Genomic DNA, 16,494 nt, shown 5'->3' with positions numbered 1-16,494 from the left:
GACGCCTTCACAAACGCAGTAAAATTAATCGTTACCTTAATGGTGCACATGTGGCTGTCTCTTCGCTTACATCCTGGGTGTTTTGTGTCCTGTGAAGATATGTTTCTGGAGGAGACAGTAAAATGTGTGTTTGCAGACACAGTGGCTGCTGTTTGTTGTCCTTTACGTGAGCTCCGCCGGTGGAAACAACAGCCTCCCTCAGCATCCCTTCATTTCCCTTCCACCTTATTATTCGCTGACCATGCAAATGTAGAAACTAGCTAGTAGAACTGTGCCCTGGTTGTATTAACCCATACTATACCGTAGTTATACAGAGATTACTGCAGGTTTATCAAATATTTAACAGAAGAAGCATGACTCCATCCTTCTTGATGTCTTCCCAAAGCGATGGGAGATTGCCTCATAGTTTTTTGAAGAGTGGCGACACCTTGTGGCCAATAGCAGGAATTACAAACACGTTTTCCTCCAGCAGGGGGACAAAATGGAAGAAAAACATAGTAATAATACTACTAATATTCTAACATGTGTAACAAGGGGCTGCACAGTAGTTTTATACTTGCAGAGAACATCTTACCTGCGTGACCTGGGTTGAAACTCTAGTGGGAAACCCTGCCGAAATGTCCACAAGCAAGGCTTTCAGTCCAAGCCCTTCAGCTGTACCTGTGCTTGACATAGGATTGGATATTAGGGGGGCAGCCTGGGACCTTTGTCAAATGTTACTCCTTCTCTTGCTTTTTCCTTATTTCCTGTCAGCTCTCAACTGTATAGTGTACAATAAAAGAATAAAATGTCCCCCAAATACTTGCAATTATTAAAAGAATTACTTACAATTGTATATGCAGTGCAAAGAAAGACTTTATTGAAACAATTCATGTAAAACACAACTCTTAAATGGTTCATTACCTAATTGCTTCATTTTCTCCTTATGGCAACTTTTTACAGCATATTCAAAACTCTTTCATAGAAAAAATATGTTTACAAACTTAATCTACAATTACATAGCAAAGATATCAGAGGAAATGTTAAGGCACTTGATCACCAGAAAAGGCCACCAATAGAAATGTTTCACTCATTTGGTTCTTTAGTTAGCCGGACATACCAACACACAAAACACAAAATTAACATCTGATATGGCAGTAAAGACTGAAATGAAGATGGAGGTAAGACAAACCAAAATTATACTTCAACCTGCTGCTTTAATGAACAGACACACAAAATTAAATTTGGTCCCACAAGTTCAAGAAGTGCTCCTTGAATTACGCATGTAAATGGTACTGTAAGGGGTATAAGATGCATAAATTATAAACATTTAACTGCTGACATGAACACACAAAACACCAGAAACCAAAAACCAGAAATCTAGCATTGGGATACAACAGGAAACATAAGAAACTGAAACACTGTTTAACCAGAAGATGGCAGTATAGATAATTAAAAAGGCTACACTGCAGTTTTAGTGAACCCTAACATGGAAAAACACCATACTGAAGAGCCTGTTTCTTGAAGTTGAAACGTTACACCCTTCTTTTGACAGTATTTCCTTTGACTTTGGTTTATTTGAGACTTTTAAACAAACTGTGACTGTGATTGGTGAGCATGAAGTGTCCCCCCCAAGGGAAATGATGGGGCAAAACAGAACTAAAACGGTCCTATTAAATAAGATAATATGCCTGTTTATCCACACTCTCTGTACAACCCGGCAACAAAGTAGCATGACGTATGAATGAGCTTAGAAACTACAGAAACAAAACCTAAGAGGTTAAAATACTCTGAAATGTGTTTGAATTCTTCTTGTGACTGAAGATTTGTGGTTTAGACTTGTGACTTTAAGAGCTTGTTTAATACAAAAAAGGAAAGAAAACTGATGAGGTTATTTTTAACAAAAAGATACAAAAATAGTCCTCCATAATTTCACTTTGCAACCAAAATAAATAAAGCCAGCATTTGAGCCAGCTTACATTGTTGTAAACAGGCGTTTCGCTGGCTATAAACTGTTTTTCACAGAGCTCTAAAAGAACAATACATCCACCATCCAAAATTTCCTTCAATAGAATGGAAGATTATTTTTGTATGATTAGAGTGGGAATCCATTGTTCCTCTGCTGGTGTTTAATTGACTAGAAATGCACTGTCCAGCTTTGTGCATACTGTAGCTTGTTTGAGAGGTTATTGTTGTTGGCATCTGTCATCTGCTCCAATATTTTCTCCCAATAAAAAAAAAAGGCACAAAAGTGACAGCTTCTTGGCAAAGTCACATTATAGCTGACAACGATATGTCATTTTCCCAGAAAAGGCTGAAAGTTAGTGGGTCCTCATACAATGACGCTGCATCTCTCCTTTTAAAGGTTTTGGTCTCATTTGGAACCTGAATTCATTTCTTGAAACATCTGGATCTCACCGCTCCCCACCTGAGACAGCTTCACTTAACATCATATAAACTGAGGTCCAGTGTTACTGTGTTTACTTTGAATAGCATGGGTGGAGAAGCATTGGCTTGGCTGGGGGAAAAAAAAAGTATTTCTCTTTTCTTAACCATCCAGAACAAAATGCTAGGTCTCCTCGTCCCATAGGCAGAGCTGTTTTTGGGGAACATAGTACGTGAAATGGTAGCCCTTGCTGCAGCTTTTTATGCCACACTTGTAGTTTGAGCCTTTGCCCGTGGTGTCCCGGCTGCGGCAGTACTTCAGCAGACATGGGTACCACTCCAGACGCAGGCTGTATGTGCAGAGACAGGGCTGCCACAAGTCCTTAGTAGAGTGACAGGCCTGGAAGCTGGGCGCCTCTGTTGTTTGGGGCAGGACCTCAAATATGGAGCCATCCACTCCTATAACACAGACAGGAGAGGGACTTTATTATCAGAGCTTGTGCTATTGAAAACAAAAGCAAGTTATCACGTTGTTGTGTGAATCATTCTCTTTCTGCTTTCACTCAATTAAATACTGTATTGAACTGGAGAGGGTGAACAAAGTGGCTGAAACGAGGGGAGATGCTGCAGTAAAAGAGGAGCTTTGTTATGCAAAGGAGATGCTACTGTGATTCCCTCCGCTGATAATGGTGCGGAGTGCTTGGTGAACCATGACCATCAACATTGTTTCCTCTATAACAGTGCTGTCAGTGGACAATAGTGCTGTCATATGGATTCTCCTCAGCCTGGATAATTTGGACTTCATTACTATAAAGATATTGGATCCCACTGCAAAAAGGCCTTTAAACATAAATAGAAATAATGACATGTTCTCAATCTAGGTAAGTGAGAGGATTGCACGATAATGTCACACGATATTTTTCAAGGTAAAAAATGAAGTATTTATCAGGAATCTAAAGAGATAAAGGGGAAGGTAAACATAGATAGCAGGAACAGTAATAGAGCCTTATCAACAAGAAGCCGGAGATAATACTTGGAATAATATTACAAACTTGAAGTGGACAGAGGTGTTTAGGAGATAGAAACAGGGAAGATAGAGAGTGTTGGGGAGATAAAAAGTGTCAGTACAGAGATAGAGTGTATGGAGAAAAGAAAGAGATAGGAGAAGGACAGACATTTGGCTCAAACCACCAACAGAACTCAATGACAAACAAAGATAAGACGACCACTGACCTTTGTCCAGCCAGTGTTTGACATCGGCCTCCCTGGTGTAGATGGCCTCCTGGGCCTCGCTGCACATGTTGTGAATGTGGGAGCTGAGCTGTGAGGCCCGACTTAGATTAACCGCTGCGCTCATCGTCAGCTGCTCCAGTCCTCTCCGCTCCTCTGCCAAGCGAATGGCCTGAGGATTTTTCTGAGCAGACAACACAAATGATCACTTTTCTCAGATGCTGTGAGCAATAGAAACGTTTAATTTTTCGGATCTGAAAATGTTACGTAATGCGATACACCATATAAATGCTGCTTGGCGCCTTGATCTGTCGTGTCATACCTGTCTGAGACGGGCCATTGACTCGCTGGGGATGATCTCATTGCGGCTGAGGCGAGAGATGAAGCACAGGGCCTGGTACTGGTTCTGCCCTCGTTCCAGCTCGCCCAGGATCAGTGCTCGGAATATCTTCACATCCTGCAAGACACAAGGGATGAGAGATGAACGGATAAACAGACGATCCCCAGAAGACATTGAAGTGGTGCATGAGGCAAGGTTATAATAACTTGCCGTTTATGTTCGTACAGATTAGAACAAATATTCTTTCCATTTCGGTACTTGATGTAGTACTTTTCCAGACACTCAAAGTAATTCAATATGTGGAGTTCAAAGATGTTCAAACAACTGTCTGCTTAAAGTAAAGAGGGGTTTATGTTCACTACACCCATAGAGCCTCATCTGACACTTTGTTGATACTTTTTATTGTCTGTAGGCCTGCGCAATGTTGCTCCAGTCATGCTCTGGTTATTTGTACTGTCAAATTAAAGCTTTGGGCCTGTTTCATGACAACTTATCCTCACATGCCGTAAAAGTCAGGAACATTTTAACACGCTGTTTTATGTGGAACTGTAGAAGTAGGAAAATGGTGATAGTGGAGAATTCACAAAAAAAACTTGTTGCTGTTGGCAAGTGTGTGAGAGATCTGGCGCCAAACGCAAGGCCATAAAGAGTTCTGTGAGAGGGCATGCAAAGCATGATGGGAAGCTCCAGCAGCAGGGAAAGCAGAGCAGCAGACCTGTCTTCCTATTCATCAGATAACCCCCTCCCCACCCGGCTTCAGCTTCAAGACAGACACACACAGTCCCAAACACCCCTCCTCCGCTTTTCACACACCCGTCTGAAGCAAACAGGCTGCAGAGGAGTAGCAGTGTCAAGGCTTTCACTCCCTGGGACAGATAAACAGTCCAGAGATAACCCCATTGAGTTCCCCTTAAGCTCTTTGGTCCCACTTCCTGGATGCAAAAGTGTACACACTGGCAGGAAAGCAATGCAACCTGCCTTAGAAGTGTTTACGCTGTGTAGTTCTTTATAGACTACTTTGAATGATCACTGGTTCCTCACTTTAAGAACCACTTTTGTCTGTGAAAAGAGTTTCTGGCAGGCGTACAATACAAGCATGGGAATTACACAAGACAATCATGCGATACTATTTGACCTTTGGAAAGCAAATTACTGAGCAAATATTGATTCACAGGCTTTATGTGAAATTAACCTCATGTTTATCCCTCACATGTCTCCATGAGCCGCTCAGTGTTGTATGGAAACATGGACTCAAAGGACTGTCGAAACACAGAAAATCAAAATCAACCTCAGATGTTCCATTACTGTGATAATAACACAGTACTGTTTTATTGTTTTTTTTGTTTTTTTTTTACAAAAAGAACAAAGTCTGAGTGATTAAAGAGAATGTCAAGGCGAGAGGAGGCACGAATTTATCACACTGAACAGAGTGAGATGTAAGGAAGAGGGAGTACAATGCCGACAGAGAGACGGGCAAGAGTGCCATTTCCCCTCAAGTGTCGGGAGACGCAGAGACCACGACTTGAAGACCTCCCATATTGCAGACACATGGTGCTACGCTGGGACACTGTGTGTGTACATGTGTTGGCAGAGAGAGAGCGAGAGAGAGAGAGAGAGAGAGAGAGAGAGAGAGAGAGAGAGAGAGAGAGAGAGAGAGAGAGAGAGAGAGAGGGGGGGGGGGGGGGGGGGGGAGGCATTCGTGTCAGCCACAGATTTGCCCCAGGGCTCTCTGGGTAATTACAGAGAAGAAGCAGGGCAGCTCCACCAACTCTGCTTCTTTGGAACTTACTCAATGGTAAAGTGTAGACGCTGAGATCTCCTCCTCCTCTTCCTCTTGTGTCATTATCTGTCCAGATTAATGATTGTCTACTTCTACTGCCCTGCATTTGGATTGAGGCCAAAAAGGGCAAAGGGAGAGTAGCATTGCTTACTGCAGCAATGTCTTCTGTTGACATCATCTGCACACAGTAGAAAATCTTGGGGGAATAGCTTGACATGCTTGGAAATGCACTTATTTGCTTTCTTGTGGAGAGTTAGATGAGAAAATGGATACCACTCTCGTGTATGCTAAATATGAAGCTACAACCAGCAGTCGATTAGCAAAGCTTAGCATTAAGATTGGAAACAGGGGGAAACAGCTGGCCTGGCTCTGTCCGAAGAAATCAAACAATTAATTTAATCATACCGGTAGCACTGAATAAAAAGACACTATAAAAGTAGAGATTTTTTTAAATTAAGTTTAATCGTGGCCTTTAAATGGCAATAACAAACCAGTGGTGCTATCTTAGTGGTTTGGGGTGCTGCTGAGATAATAATCAGCATGGCTTCTAAAAGCAAAAGGAGTAATAACAATGACATCATCTCCACATCTCCATCCAGACAGAAGCTGTTGGATTCAACTGTTTGTTTGGACAAGACTAGACTCCCTTCTGCCTGCCTGCAGCCAGCACTGGCACATGCACACTCTTACTCGTTTGTGCAGACAAAGTATGATAAAAGAAAATGCAGCGAAAGAATGAAATGTGCAGTGGTATGATTAAAGGAGGTCTTACACCTGTTGTTCTGATGACAGGCAGTATTCACACACCAGGAGAGAGGCAGCACTGAGCTGATCAAACAACAGCTACCTCTTTTAAAATCTGCCAAGTGTGTAGGTGGTGTTCTTTTTAAGTTAGGGAATTATGCAAACTGCTGATGGGGGAAGATACTGGTACAGTCTGACTTTGACAGAAGATCAGACAAATATGATGGAGGCAAGTGTCAAGCTCCTGTGGGATAGCAATAGGGGGTAGCATACGGTTTCCTGTTGTGGCAGAACCTGCTTCATCAAGTCAACTGCTGCTCAAACATCCCAGATTACAAAACAGTAGACAAAGTTCATGCTGGGGCTATATCTGAATAGAAAAACACTGATTCGAGTGTAGGACATCACAGTCAACTGGGCCTGCTAGAGCATGAAAATGAAGAGTAAGGCCACTCTATTTCACAACTGCTCCTTAAAGGAGTGAGGCCTATATCAGGAAAATGAGTCACCCCCTAAAAGTGCATTTCCACAGACCTACAGAAAATGAAAGGTTTGCAGACCAACATTTAGAGAAAATCAGCAGGTATGGACATTAAGAATTAAAAGAGTGGCATTTCCCCATCTTGAAAACGACGGGTAATACCATAATCAAAGGACAGAGTAGCCTTGAGTTTTTCCCGGCCAGAGCAGTGTAAATGTCAGCATGGCTATAAATAATCCACAGAGTACAGATTCCTAAGCATTGCTCCCTGACACCCTGAACTTAGTCCATTTGCAGACAAACTACCACTGGCCAGCAGCCAAACACAAGTCTGTATTCATGCAACCTGACTAGTGGGTCATACTAAGACCTGGGGAGGCTGTTTCATTGGTGGTTACCTTTGGTGGGCCAGGTTATTTAAGAGGTGCACAAAAGCCGATTCAGACCCTCAAAGGGTGCCATTTACAGTGAACATTCTCCGTCACTGTAGTTGTAACCCAGCTAGCCAAATACATTCTCTTCACAGATATATATACGGTGAAAATGAGAGCTGTGTGAAGCCCTAAACCGAAAGAAAAATACGGTTATTTTCCATGGGGGTTCTGTAGCTAAGAGCAGTTGAACTCACTACTGCAAGACCATACTAACTGTGCCAACTCACACTTGCATGCATGGATGGACATGCAAACACACACACAAATGCAGGCACACACAGACACACACAAACACAAACAGTGTGTCAGTGGCTATCCCCTGTGGTTGAGGTTCTTCCTGTTTTCCAATCCCCTCTAAGACCCTGTCTGTTGATAAGGCTGATGGCTGGCTGGGGAGGACTGCTGGTCAGCCACGCTCTGATGACTCATTTGGGATCGCTGTGGTGTCTGTGTGGGTATTTGAGTTTGTCTGAAATTATTTTTTCAATCAAGCCATTAGAGAAGGAACCAGAAAGTTTCCACAGCCCAGTCAACAGCTACTGAGCTTGCAGAGAAGCACAAATCTACAGATCTAATAAAAAAAAAAGCTCACAGTTTCAGCACCATACAGGCTTCCAGTTCATCCCTTTTGGCCTGTATTTGTAGAAACATAAGTGATGACATGCTGTATTTACTTTTAGGATTCCCCCAACCTACCGAAATGGCTCCGACTCCCCTTAAAAGACAACATATGGATTTACCGTGCTTGGTGATGGGGAGGATATTTGCCTTGTTGCATGAGGGGAGCCCAGTCAAAAAGCACAGGTGTAGGCAGGGATTAAAGATCACGTTGGGAGACAGAGGGAGAGAGGGTGAGACAGACTCACACAGACAAAAGGAGCGGGAGAAAAGCCGCTGTGCTGAGAAATGCTTGAGTTGAAACTAATTACATAGGCTCCAAAGGCAGGAATGCGGAGTCACATTTGGGGCTGGTCACACCTGGCTGTCCAAAGAGCGAACCAATGGACAATATAAACACTGGAGGCCATGGAAAGAAAGGTGTTCCCCTTGGCTGTTCTCCTGACAACAATGGAAGGTAAGTTACTTTTCCAACTGCTGGAAAGTTAATATTTAAGAGGTACACATGAACTCATAAATGTAGCCACACAAATTCCACCAACAGCCTCCAATTTAATCTTTAAAAGTACTCAAACCTGTGCAAAATGTGTGCAGGCCACAATGAGGGAACTATTCATTCACACAGAATCTGGATACAATTATCTAGACACCCAAACTGTTTATGGAGACAGGAAATGAGTAGGAGACAAACAGTGGGTGCTAACAGGGAAGGAAATGAGGCAGATAGATAAGGCATAAACAATAGAGATGGCTACAGTCCCATTCAGCTTCTGACTGTTGTCCCTCCGCTTTCATATCCTGTTGCAGGGGACACACAAACAACTATTTAATGACAAAGCATTTAAAAATAATGGTATAATTTAAACTATATATCATTAGTAATGTTTATAAAGGCAGATATTTGAATAATGGTGTCTTTTTTCTTATATGCAAATATCCTTAAACAACCCGAATTTAAAACACCAAAATTAAATTCTTATATTTTATATAACAGTTTTTTTAACAGTTTGAATATAAGCAGTGTGTCATCTCAGTTAAAAAAAAGGTTTCTAGACGCCATTTATTTTTGCTTTTATGAATCTTGATGCTAGTTTCTACAGTAGTTTTTTTTAAAAACTGTTATTTTCATCTTCCATCCTCTTTTTCAGAACTTTGACAATAGAAACTGTGTTTTATGGCTGGAAACGTGACACAAGAGCAGTTTATTTGACAAGAAAAAGGGGTGATGTAATACCTCCACAGGTGTGTACCCTTATAACTTCAGCACTAGAGCTGACTGAACTGTCACAAAGGTCATAGTGAAGTCAAACTAAATGAGTTTGAAACTAAGCAGGCCCAGCTAGCAAACAGGACACAGCCATGAATCTGACAAAAGGACATTTCAGGACAGAAGCTTTGGCAGAGTAAACCCTTTGTTAGCTTTTTTCTTGCCAACTGCAATCTTAAAACCTCTGAGGTAGTTAGAAATGATCACAACTATGCAGAGTGCAAGCCACAACTACTGTCGCGTTGTCCTTCAAAGGCTGTTACACACCCTGCAGTCCACTGTCCCTGATCATTGGAAAAATGTGGATGATAGCTGTCTCTCTCTGCTATGTCTTCTCTATTCGGTGGGAATGGGAAGCTTTTTCTTTATCAGCAGCATTACAGACGAACATCTGGTCTGCTGGTGGGAGGAGGATAGAGAATAAAGACATCAACAGGGGCAGAGAGGCCACGAGAGGCCAAAGGGGGCCCATGTGGGGCCTTGAAGGGCCACAACAAGGCCACAGAGGAAGCTATTTTCCTGGGATTCAGAGTCAGCGGGGAACAAAGGGTGGCTCGGAGAAAGACTTAAGTGTATGGGTTCATCTTTGAAAAGGGCCACTGCCTGCGCACACTGTGTAAATGTAATCTGTGCTAGTTGTTTCCCTGCAGAGCAACATAACAGGGCCTTAATGTAATCACATTCCAAGTAACATGTCGAAAAAGTAATGATGAAAACTTTCTAGACAACTGAGAGTGGTGCAGTTCCCCTAAATCACACATCTTGTTTTGCTTTGCAGTAGCTTATCTGCGGAGTTTATCTCTCCCACATGGAAAGGAGCAATAGCATGAAAAGGGAAACTGAGCAGGAGTAGAGGTCTTCTAAGGTACCGCTCAACGTAAACAAAAGCTTGAATATCAGAGCATTCACTGGGGTTAAGGAAGAAAAACTGTCTATTTCTGGTTGATTTCAACTCATTTTATCACACGGATGATGACTCGTCATGGCCTTTCACAATAGCACAGAGGAAAACTCACATTGTCTGATGCAACAACATTTCCGGGAACAGGTGACACTTACCTGTAAAAAGAAAAAAAAAAAAAACTCTTTACAAGTTTGTGCAAGTGACAAAGTGGGATGGTGTTTCAGGGTTGAGTGAGAGGCAAGGTGTGGCGGCCAAAAGAAAAAAAGAAGAAAAACAAAACAGCAAGGCATAAAATGTGGTGACGTACAGTACAAAACAACCGGCAGTTGCTTCATTTGGCAAAGATCGGCATTTCCCACAACCAAAAAAAAGAAGAACAAAATGGATTGCCAGCAAGCCTCCCACACAGAGAAGAGAGTTAACAGCTAATAAAGGCCACAGTCCAAATCCATTAGAGAAATGTTAATGGGCGATACAGTATGTGGCTGTGAGAGAAGTAGGAATGGGCTTCTGCCAAAATGGATCACAGATACTATAATGTATATCCCAAAGAGAGGGCACAAAACCTGCCTCCCCACCCCCGACTCTCATTCTGTTTTTGGCATAGCACACGAGGGTGTGTGAAGACTCTCCAATTCATTCTTACAGTAAGCTTACTGTTGGGCGTATTCATAAAGCCTCTGTGCTTTGAAGACAATCAGAATATACACTAGAGTGAACTGACCTGAGGGCAAAGCTGCCCCTGGCTGAAACACGATCCGGTTTATAAAGGCCGAAATGAAACGACACTCTATAAAGCAGCCAACTCATTCTCACCACGGTGCCATTGTTTACAAGATCCAGACCCATTTAACATGATCGTGTGAGTGAGTGAGTGTCAAGTGGCCTCCAACATCTGTAGCTCCCTTAACTCATCAGCACAGCGAGGGGTCAATCATGACACTCTATCATGATCTACGCTGATTTGAAACTTTCCAGCCCAGAAAAATGCTCTCCAAAGTGGTTCACTTGAAATGGTTTGATGTTGTATTATGGGTGGCGATAATGAAGCTTACTGAAAACTTCAGTCTTGACTTATAAAGCTAATGACTTAAGGGGCTTATGCATCCCCAAGAAGCAACGTTTAAGCCACTATTTTGGCATTTCTGTGAGGACAGCAGACTGTTCTGATCTGAAAACACTAGTGTGGGTGGAAGTCTTTCCAAATTTAAACATCCTTTTCAAATTATTCTGCATTAGCGTGGCCAAATGTTTATTGGCATATTTTTCTCTAAATAAATCACAACTGATTAAAAAAAATGTCCTCTCAAATGTTTTATTATAGAGCCAAGGTGCCTGTAACTATAGATGTACAAGGATGTGCACCATTGCATCCCAGAAATGAAACCTTCTTCGAGTGCTAACTCAGCCGAGGGGCCTGTGAAGTCACTCACATTCCTGCATTGATCAAACCCACTGGTTGGACAAGAAAGAGAGACACGCGGAGTACAAACTGATTAGCTTCTCTGACAAAGTTTCTACATCTGGAAAGACCCAAAAACAGCCTCTCAAATATGTGAGACATTTCCCTCGGATTAAACTCCAAGACATGGTTTATGTTCAACTCAAGGTCTGAGGCTGTGTTGGACCATAAATTGTTGCAGTGGTTGCTGAAGGAAAAAAAAAAAAGAAGCACCGCTGTATTCGAATCGGCAACTCACAAATGATTTAAGAGGAATTGTCAATTCAAGGCTACAACAGCACAACAGGTCTGACTCGTATTGCAAAATTATACAATGTCATCAGGATGTTACTGAACTGCAGACAGATTACTGCAATTTTACATCATTTAGAGTAGATTCACATGTAAATACTTCACTGTGATACCAGACAGGAATGATATTTTTAACATAACGTCCCTCTACTGAGCAAGTTAAGCAACCTACAAATTAAATCACAGAATAAACACTGGATGATCAACTTCCTCCCATGATGTCTGTATTTTATAAAAAAACGATACTTCATAGACGATGTTATCTACATGTTTAGATTTACACAGAGGTGTCATGAGCAAGCTAAACCACATCATCTTTTCCATATGTCCACATGCCTCCGGAGCAAACGCAACCCTTCTGAAATCACAGCACGGCTGATTCTCACAGTGATTCATTGCTTGGACAAGGTTGACTAAACTTCCTTCTCACATCCAGCAGACCACTCCGCCAGCGTCTAATGGCTATAACATTTACCATCTCATCTTTGCCACGTATTCACAGAGCAGAAAAGAGCGAGTTCTTTTGAAATTGTCCTATTTATAGCAAAGATCTGATCCTTCGTGGATGAATCAAATTTTCTAATTGGGCAGAAAAAATCCTCAGATTAAAGAGAAATGCTTGTTTGACCAATTACATTCACTCAATGATGAGTAACAGGAATAATTCTTCCAAAGAGTGCTTTAACCTGTACTGTGGCCATGCACCTTTGGCTGTGTTGTTCATTATAAATCTCCAGTGTTTAACATCCCTGTAAAAACACTCTTCTTCCCACACGCGTTCATCTGGACTGTATATTCATGGCAGCTGCAAGTGACAGCTCATCCAACTTTCCATAAATCTTGGAGATACTGCACAAGAGCTGAATGAAAACCACATGCAGGAGAAATGAGGAGAGAGCTGGAAGAAGTGAGCAAGAGACAGAGAGGGGGACAGAGGGAGAAAGAGACACAGAAAGAGGGGAGGAGGAGGGGAGGGGGGTCATGGAGGCCGACCTACAACTGGAGCAGATAAATCAGGCAGCGGAAAAGTAAAGTGATCTAAGAGGTTCTATTGGCTTTATTCAAATAAACAAAACCATATGTGCATGTGTGTGTGTGCATGAAGGGACGCAGCAACGCGGGGCGCCCGCACAACCGAGCGAAGTCTCCCTGCTCACAGATCAGTGTATGTCTCTTTATATTGGTTTGTCACCAGTGATTGGGGGTGACGGCCTCTTCTCTTTCAACTCTAAATTAGCTGTTTTGGTTAGTGAACCAGACGTGCAGATCAAAAAGGTCAGACATGCCCACTTAATCCTGGTAAATCTCCCCCTTCACATCTCGCCAGCCTGTCAGCTTCTGTGTGACAGCAACCATCACAGACACATGCCTTTGCTCTGTGCGCCTCTCTGAGTCCACCCCCCCCCCCGCCATCCCAACTTAATGCACAGCAGTTGCAGTTTTCCTTCCAGGACTGACATTAATGTGTCTCTGAGTAGTCATTGTCAAATGTGAAACAGTGTCATCTTTCCAAAAAAAATCATGGATGGAGTGCCGGTCAGGGAGGGACACTTGATCTGCTCGTCTACTTTTAGAAGAATGCTAAATATGGCAGCTCATGATCAATCGGCTGTGCAGGGGCTTTAAAGCCACTAGGATGTGGACATCCACATCTAAGGAGCAGCAGCTGTCTTGACCTCTGTTAAACCCCCGCTGAGATGGAAAAAGATGAGTGGAACTACATTTCCTACTTAACTTTATGTGCGCGTTACAGTGTCTGCTCCAGGGGATTTCAGCTTTTGGGATGTTTTTCTTTGAAGCCTCTGACTTGTGAGCCTAGAGGCGACCACTCAGATTGACCTAGGAGGACATTGTGGTTACTTGATTTCATCCTTGGTGGGATGTAGATTTGGGGCGGATCTCATGAGATAAGCCAAAACTGAAAAAGTGGTAAAAATGTATCAAGGAATAGGACATGTACTCCGATCTGTCACACCTTGTTTTGGGGCTATAGACCTCGCTCCTACAGGGACATGGCTTGGAGTTGTTAGAGCAGGAGTTTCTGGTCATGTGAAACATACACACGCCCTTGTTTACTCAAATGTTGTCCTGGGAGCCTCAATTAGATGAAATTATTAATTGATTTAAATTAAATCAGTGGTTGCCAAAGTAAAGGCTGGGGACCACTAACAGTCCCTGAGAGATCTGCAGGAGGTCTCACAGTAACACAAGGAATAGGGTCATACTGGATTTAATTGGACTAAATTTAAAGATGACCAAGAAAGGCTTTTAACTTAAATTTTAACTTTGATTAAATACACTATTTAAGACCCAATTAATGGTTTCACTTAGTGGAGACCACTCAAGGAGCACTGATGGGGCCCAGCCTTCATTTTGGGACCCAAGAAGTGGGCTCAGTCGCAACAAGTTCTGGTTCAGTTATGCAGTAATTTGAGACTTTCTAAGAGCATCTTCTAACTCTAATATCACCAGGGTGTCAGGCGGGGTGGGGAGAGACGTCCCCTCAAGGCTCAACATCGTTCAGTTTCGGAGGTAAACAGGACCACCTCTCACCTGTTTGAAGTCCGCCACAAAAGTGATGAGTGTCCCGTCTCCCTGCTTGAATTCGAGCGATATCGTGTCTCTCTCGCTGTCCGCCTCCAACACCTCCTCGGTCACCAGTCCGTCAGAGAGCCGGACCCGGACCCGCAGCTCCGAGCCGAGTCCCACAGCGACGACCAGCACCAGGGCGCAGAGACGGGTCAGTATCCGAACTGAAGCCGCAGAGACGCAACTCGCAAACATCCCCAAAAGACGCAAAACTGAAGCCGACAGAGGAAAAAAACCGAGGCGAAATCCGAAGATCTGCGTTCATATCCCCTAACTGGTTTCTTGGATTTTGCGTAAAGTCTTTTCCTTCATATTCAAAGTTTAGTTGTAGTTTAGTCCCATACGGTCCCAGTGTGCGCCAGCACTTTCCAGAATTACAAGCACGGTCATGGAAATCAGACGACAACCCCCTCACTAAAATCTCTGCTTCTCACTCCTGGCAGCCTAGTTCACTTCCATTGAAAGTCTCTCGCTCCGGCGTTGTTGATAAGATCATGCGCATTTCAGTTTCGCCCCGCGCTACAGCCAGCAGTCCGATGATCGCACGTTGCTTCTCATTCTGCTTTGTGTTGATACTCCCGTCTTCTCTCTCTCTCTCTCTCTCTCTCTCTCTCTCTCTGTCACTCCGTCACTTCCTATCCGTCGGTATCCCACTGCTCGCCTGGCCTCCAAACTTTCTGTTGTGTGTGAGTGTGAGTGAGTGAGTGCAGTGATGGTAGTAAACTCTTAAAGCCATACCACCCTCTGGAAACTCTGCCCATCCCCCTAAAGGCCTCATGTGATCCTCCTGCACTCCAGCAAGAAGGCTGAACTAATAACACCCCCCCACCACCCCCAACAATTTTAACAAAGGTGTTGTTAGGATTTGTAAATCATAGCTTTGTGGATTTAGGGATAAATAAATGACTGGGCATAATGTAACCTGCAGATGGTGGTGATCAAAAAGAAAGGGTTAGGGTACACACACATAACTTTGGAAATCATTTAGACCATTAAAGATTTTTATCTTACAGTAGATATACGTTTACAACATATATGATATGATAAATACAATCAATTTATGTCATACATTTGTTGAACTATGTCATCTGATGATTGGATACATTCTTTTAATACATCTTCTTGGCATATCAAACATTATTGTGGCTTATGTGCATCACATATGTGTGAAATTGAGACTATTACTGTGAAAATCAACACTACAGTCTACCGCCTACAGCCTAATGAGGGAAGATGTAGGATATTCCATTAATTAAAACTCCTACAGGCTAATAACCAGTTTTAAGAACAAAAGTTGTAAAAACAAATTTAAGATAAAGAACAATTACATTTTTTGTGAGCGCACTTTCTTTTGTTTTTCAGTTGTTTATCTAATATAATCTCTCTGACTTACTTTTTATTTATGAACTCGGTTGCGATACCACCTGAAATAAATCCATCAGGTAATTATTACCCTTGATGACAACATATGGTTGATTCACAGGTTCCAGCTAAAAGGAAAAAACACAGTAACTCCTTTATTCTCCTGACGTATGTTATATAATTTTATGATGTCCTCAAGGGAGAGCTGAGGTGAGGGCTGCCAAACAGGGAAGAGCTGCCTATCTGAAGGAAGATCTCAGAGCCACATTAAATGGTAGATTACCACTGTGTGTTGTCTGTGTGTTGCAAAAGGGAGGGTGACATCCCTCCATATACCACCTGAGCAGTTGTGTTATCTCTATCGCCTGACGCACTGAATTCTGGGTGGGCCGAGCCCCAGGCTGGTGACCCCCAAATGTGGCAGGACTTGAGTGCTGCTGAGACCAAGAGGTGGTCGCTCCAGTGAAGGGGAAAACAAACAGAGAGGCTATAAAGCAGAGCAAACATTGTTAGCTGGGCCTGGCAAACCAAACTGGGCCCAGGACCCTGATAGACTGGAGGTCAGGCAAACACACCCCTTTGTGATGGAGGTTAGATCTGAAGTATTCTCAGGCTTCATCTTAGTTAG

General features: G+C 42.8%; 1 protein-coding gene across 1 annotated transcript; it reads right to left on the bottom strand.

Annotated features, from left to right (window-relative positions):
* Positions 1-845: 845 nt before the first annotated feature.
* On the bottom strand, positions 846-15,055 carry oafa (OAF homolog a (Drosophila)). The gene is made up of 4 exons (XM_070905956.1): positions 14,469-15,055; positions 3,917-4,051; positions 3,598-3,778; positions 846-2,823 (listed from the first exon to the last, which is right to left on the bottom strand). The coding sequence occupies exons 1-4, from the start codon at positions 14,697-14,699 to the stop codon at positions 2,549-2,551; spliced, it is 822 nt and encodes a 273-aa protein (XP_070762057.1). The 5' UTR covers positions 14,700-15,055; the 3' UTR covers positions 846-2,548.
* Positions 15,056-16,494: the final 1,439 nt, after the last annotated feature.

Source organism: Enoplosus armatus, chromosome 5 (assembly GCF_043641665.1).
Source record: "Enoplosus armatus isolate fEnoArm2 chromosome 5, fEnoArm2.hap1, whole genome shotgun sequence".
Lineage (NCBI taxonomy): Eukaryota > Metazoa > Chordata > Actinopteri > Centrarchiformes > Enoplosidae > Enoplosus > Enoplosus armatus.
The sequence above is the reverse complement of the archived record's forward strand: the minus strand, read 5'-3'. Positions and strand labels throughout refer to the sequence as shown.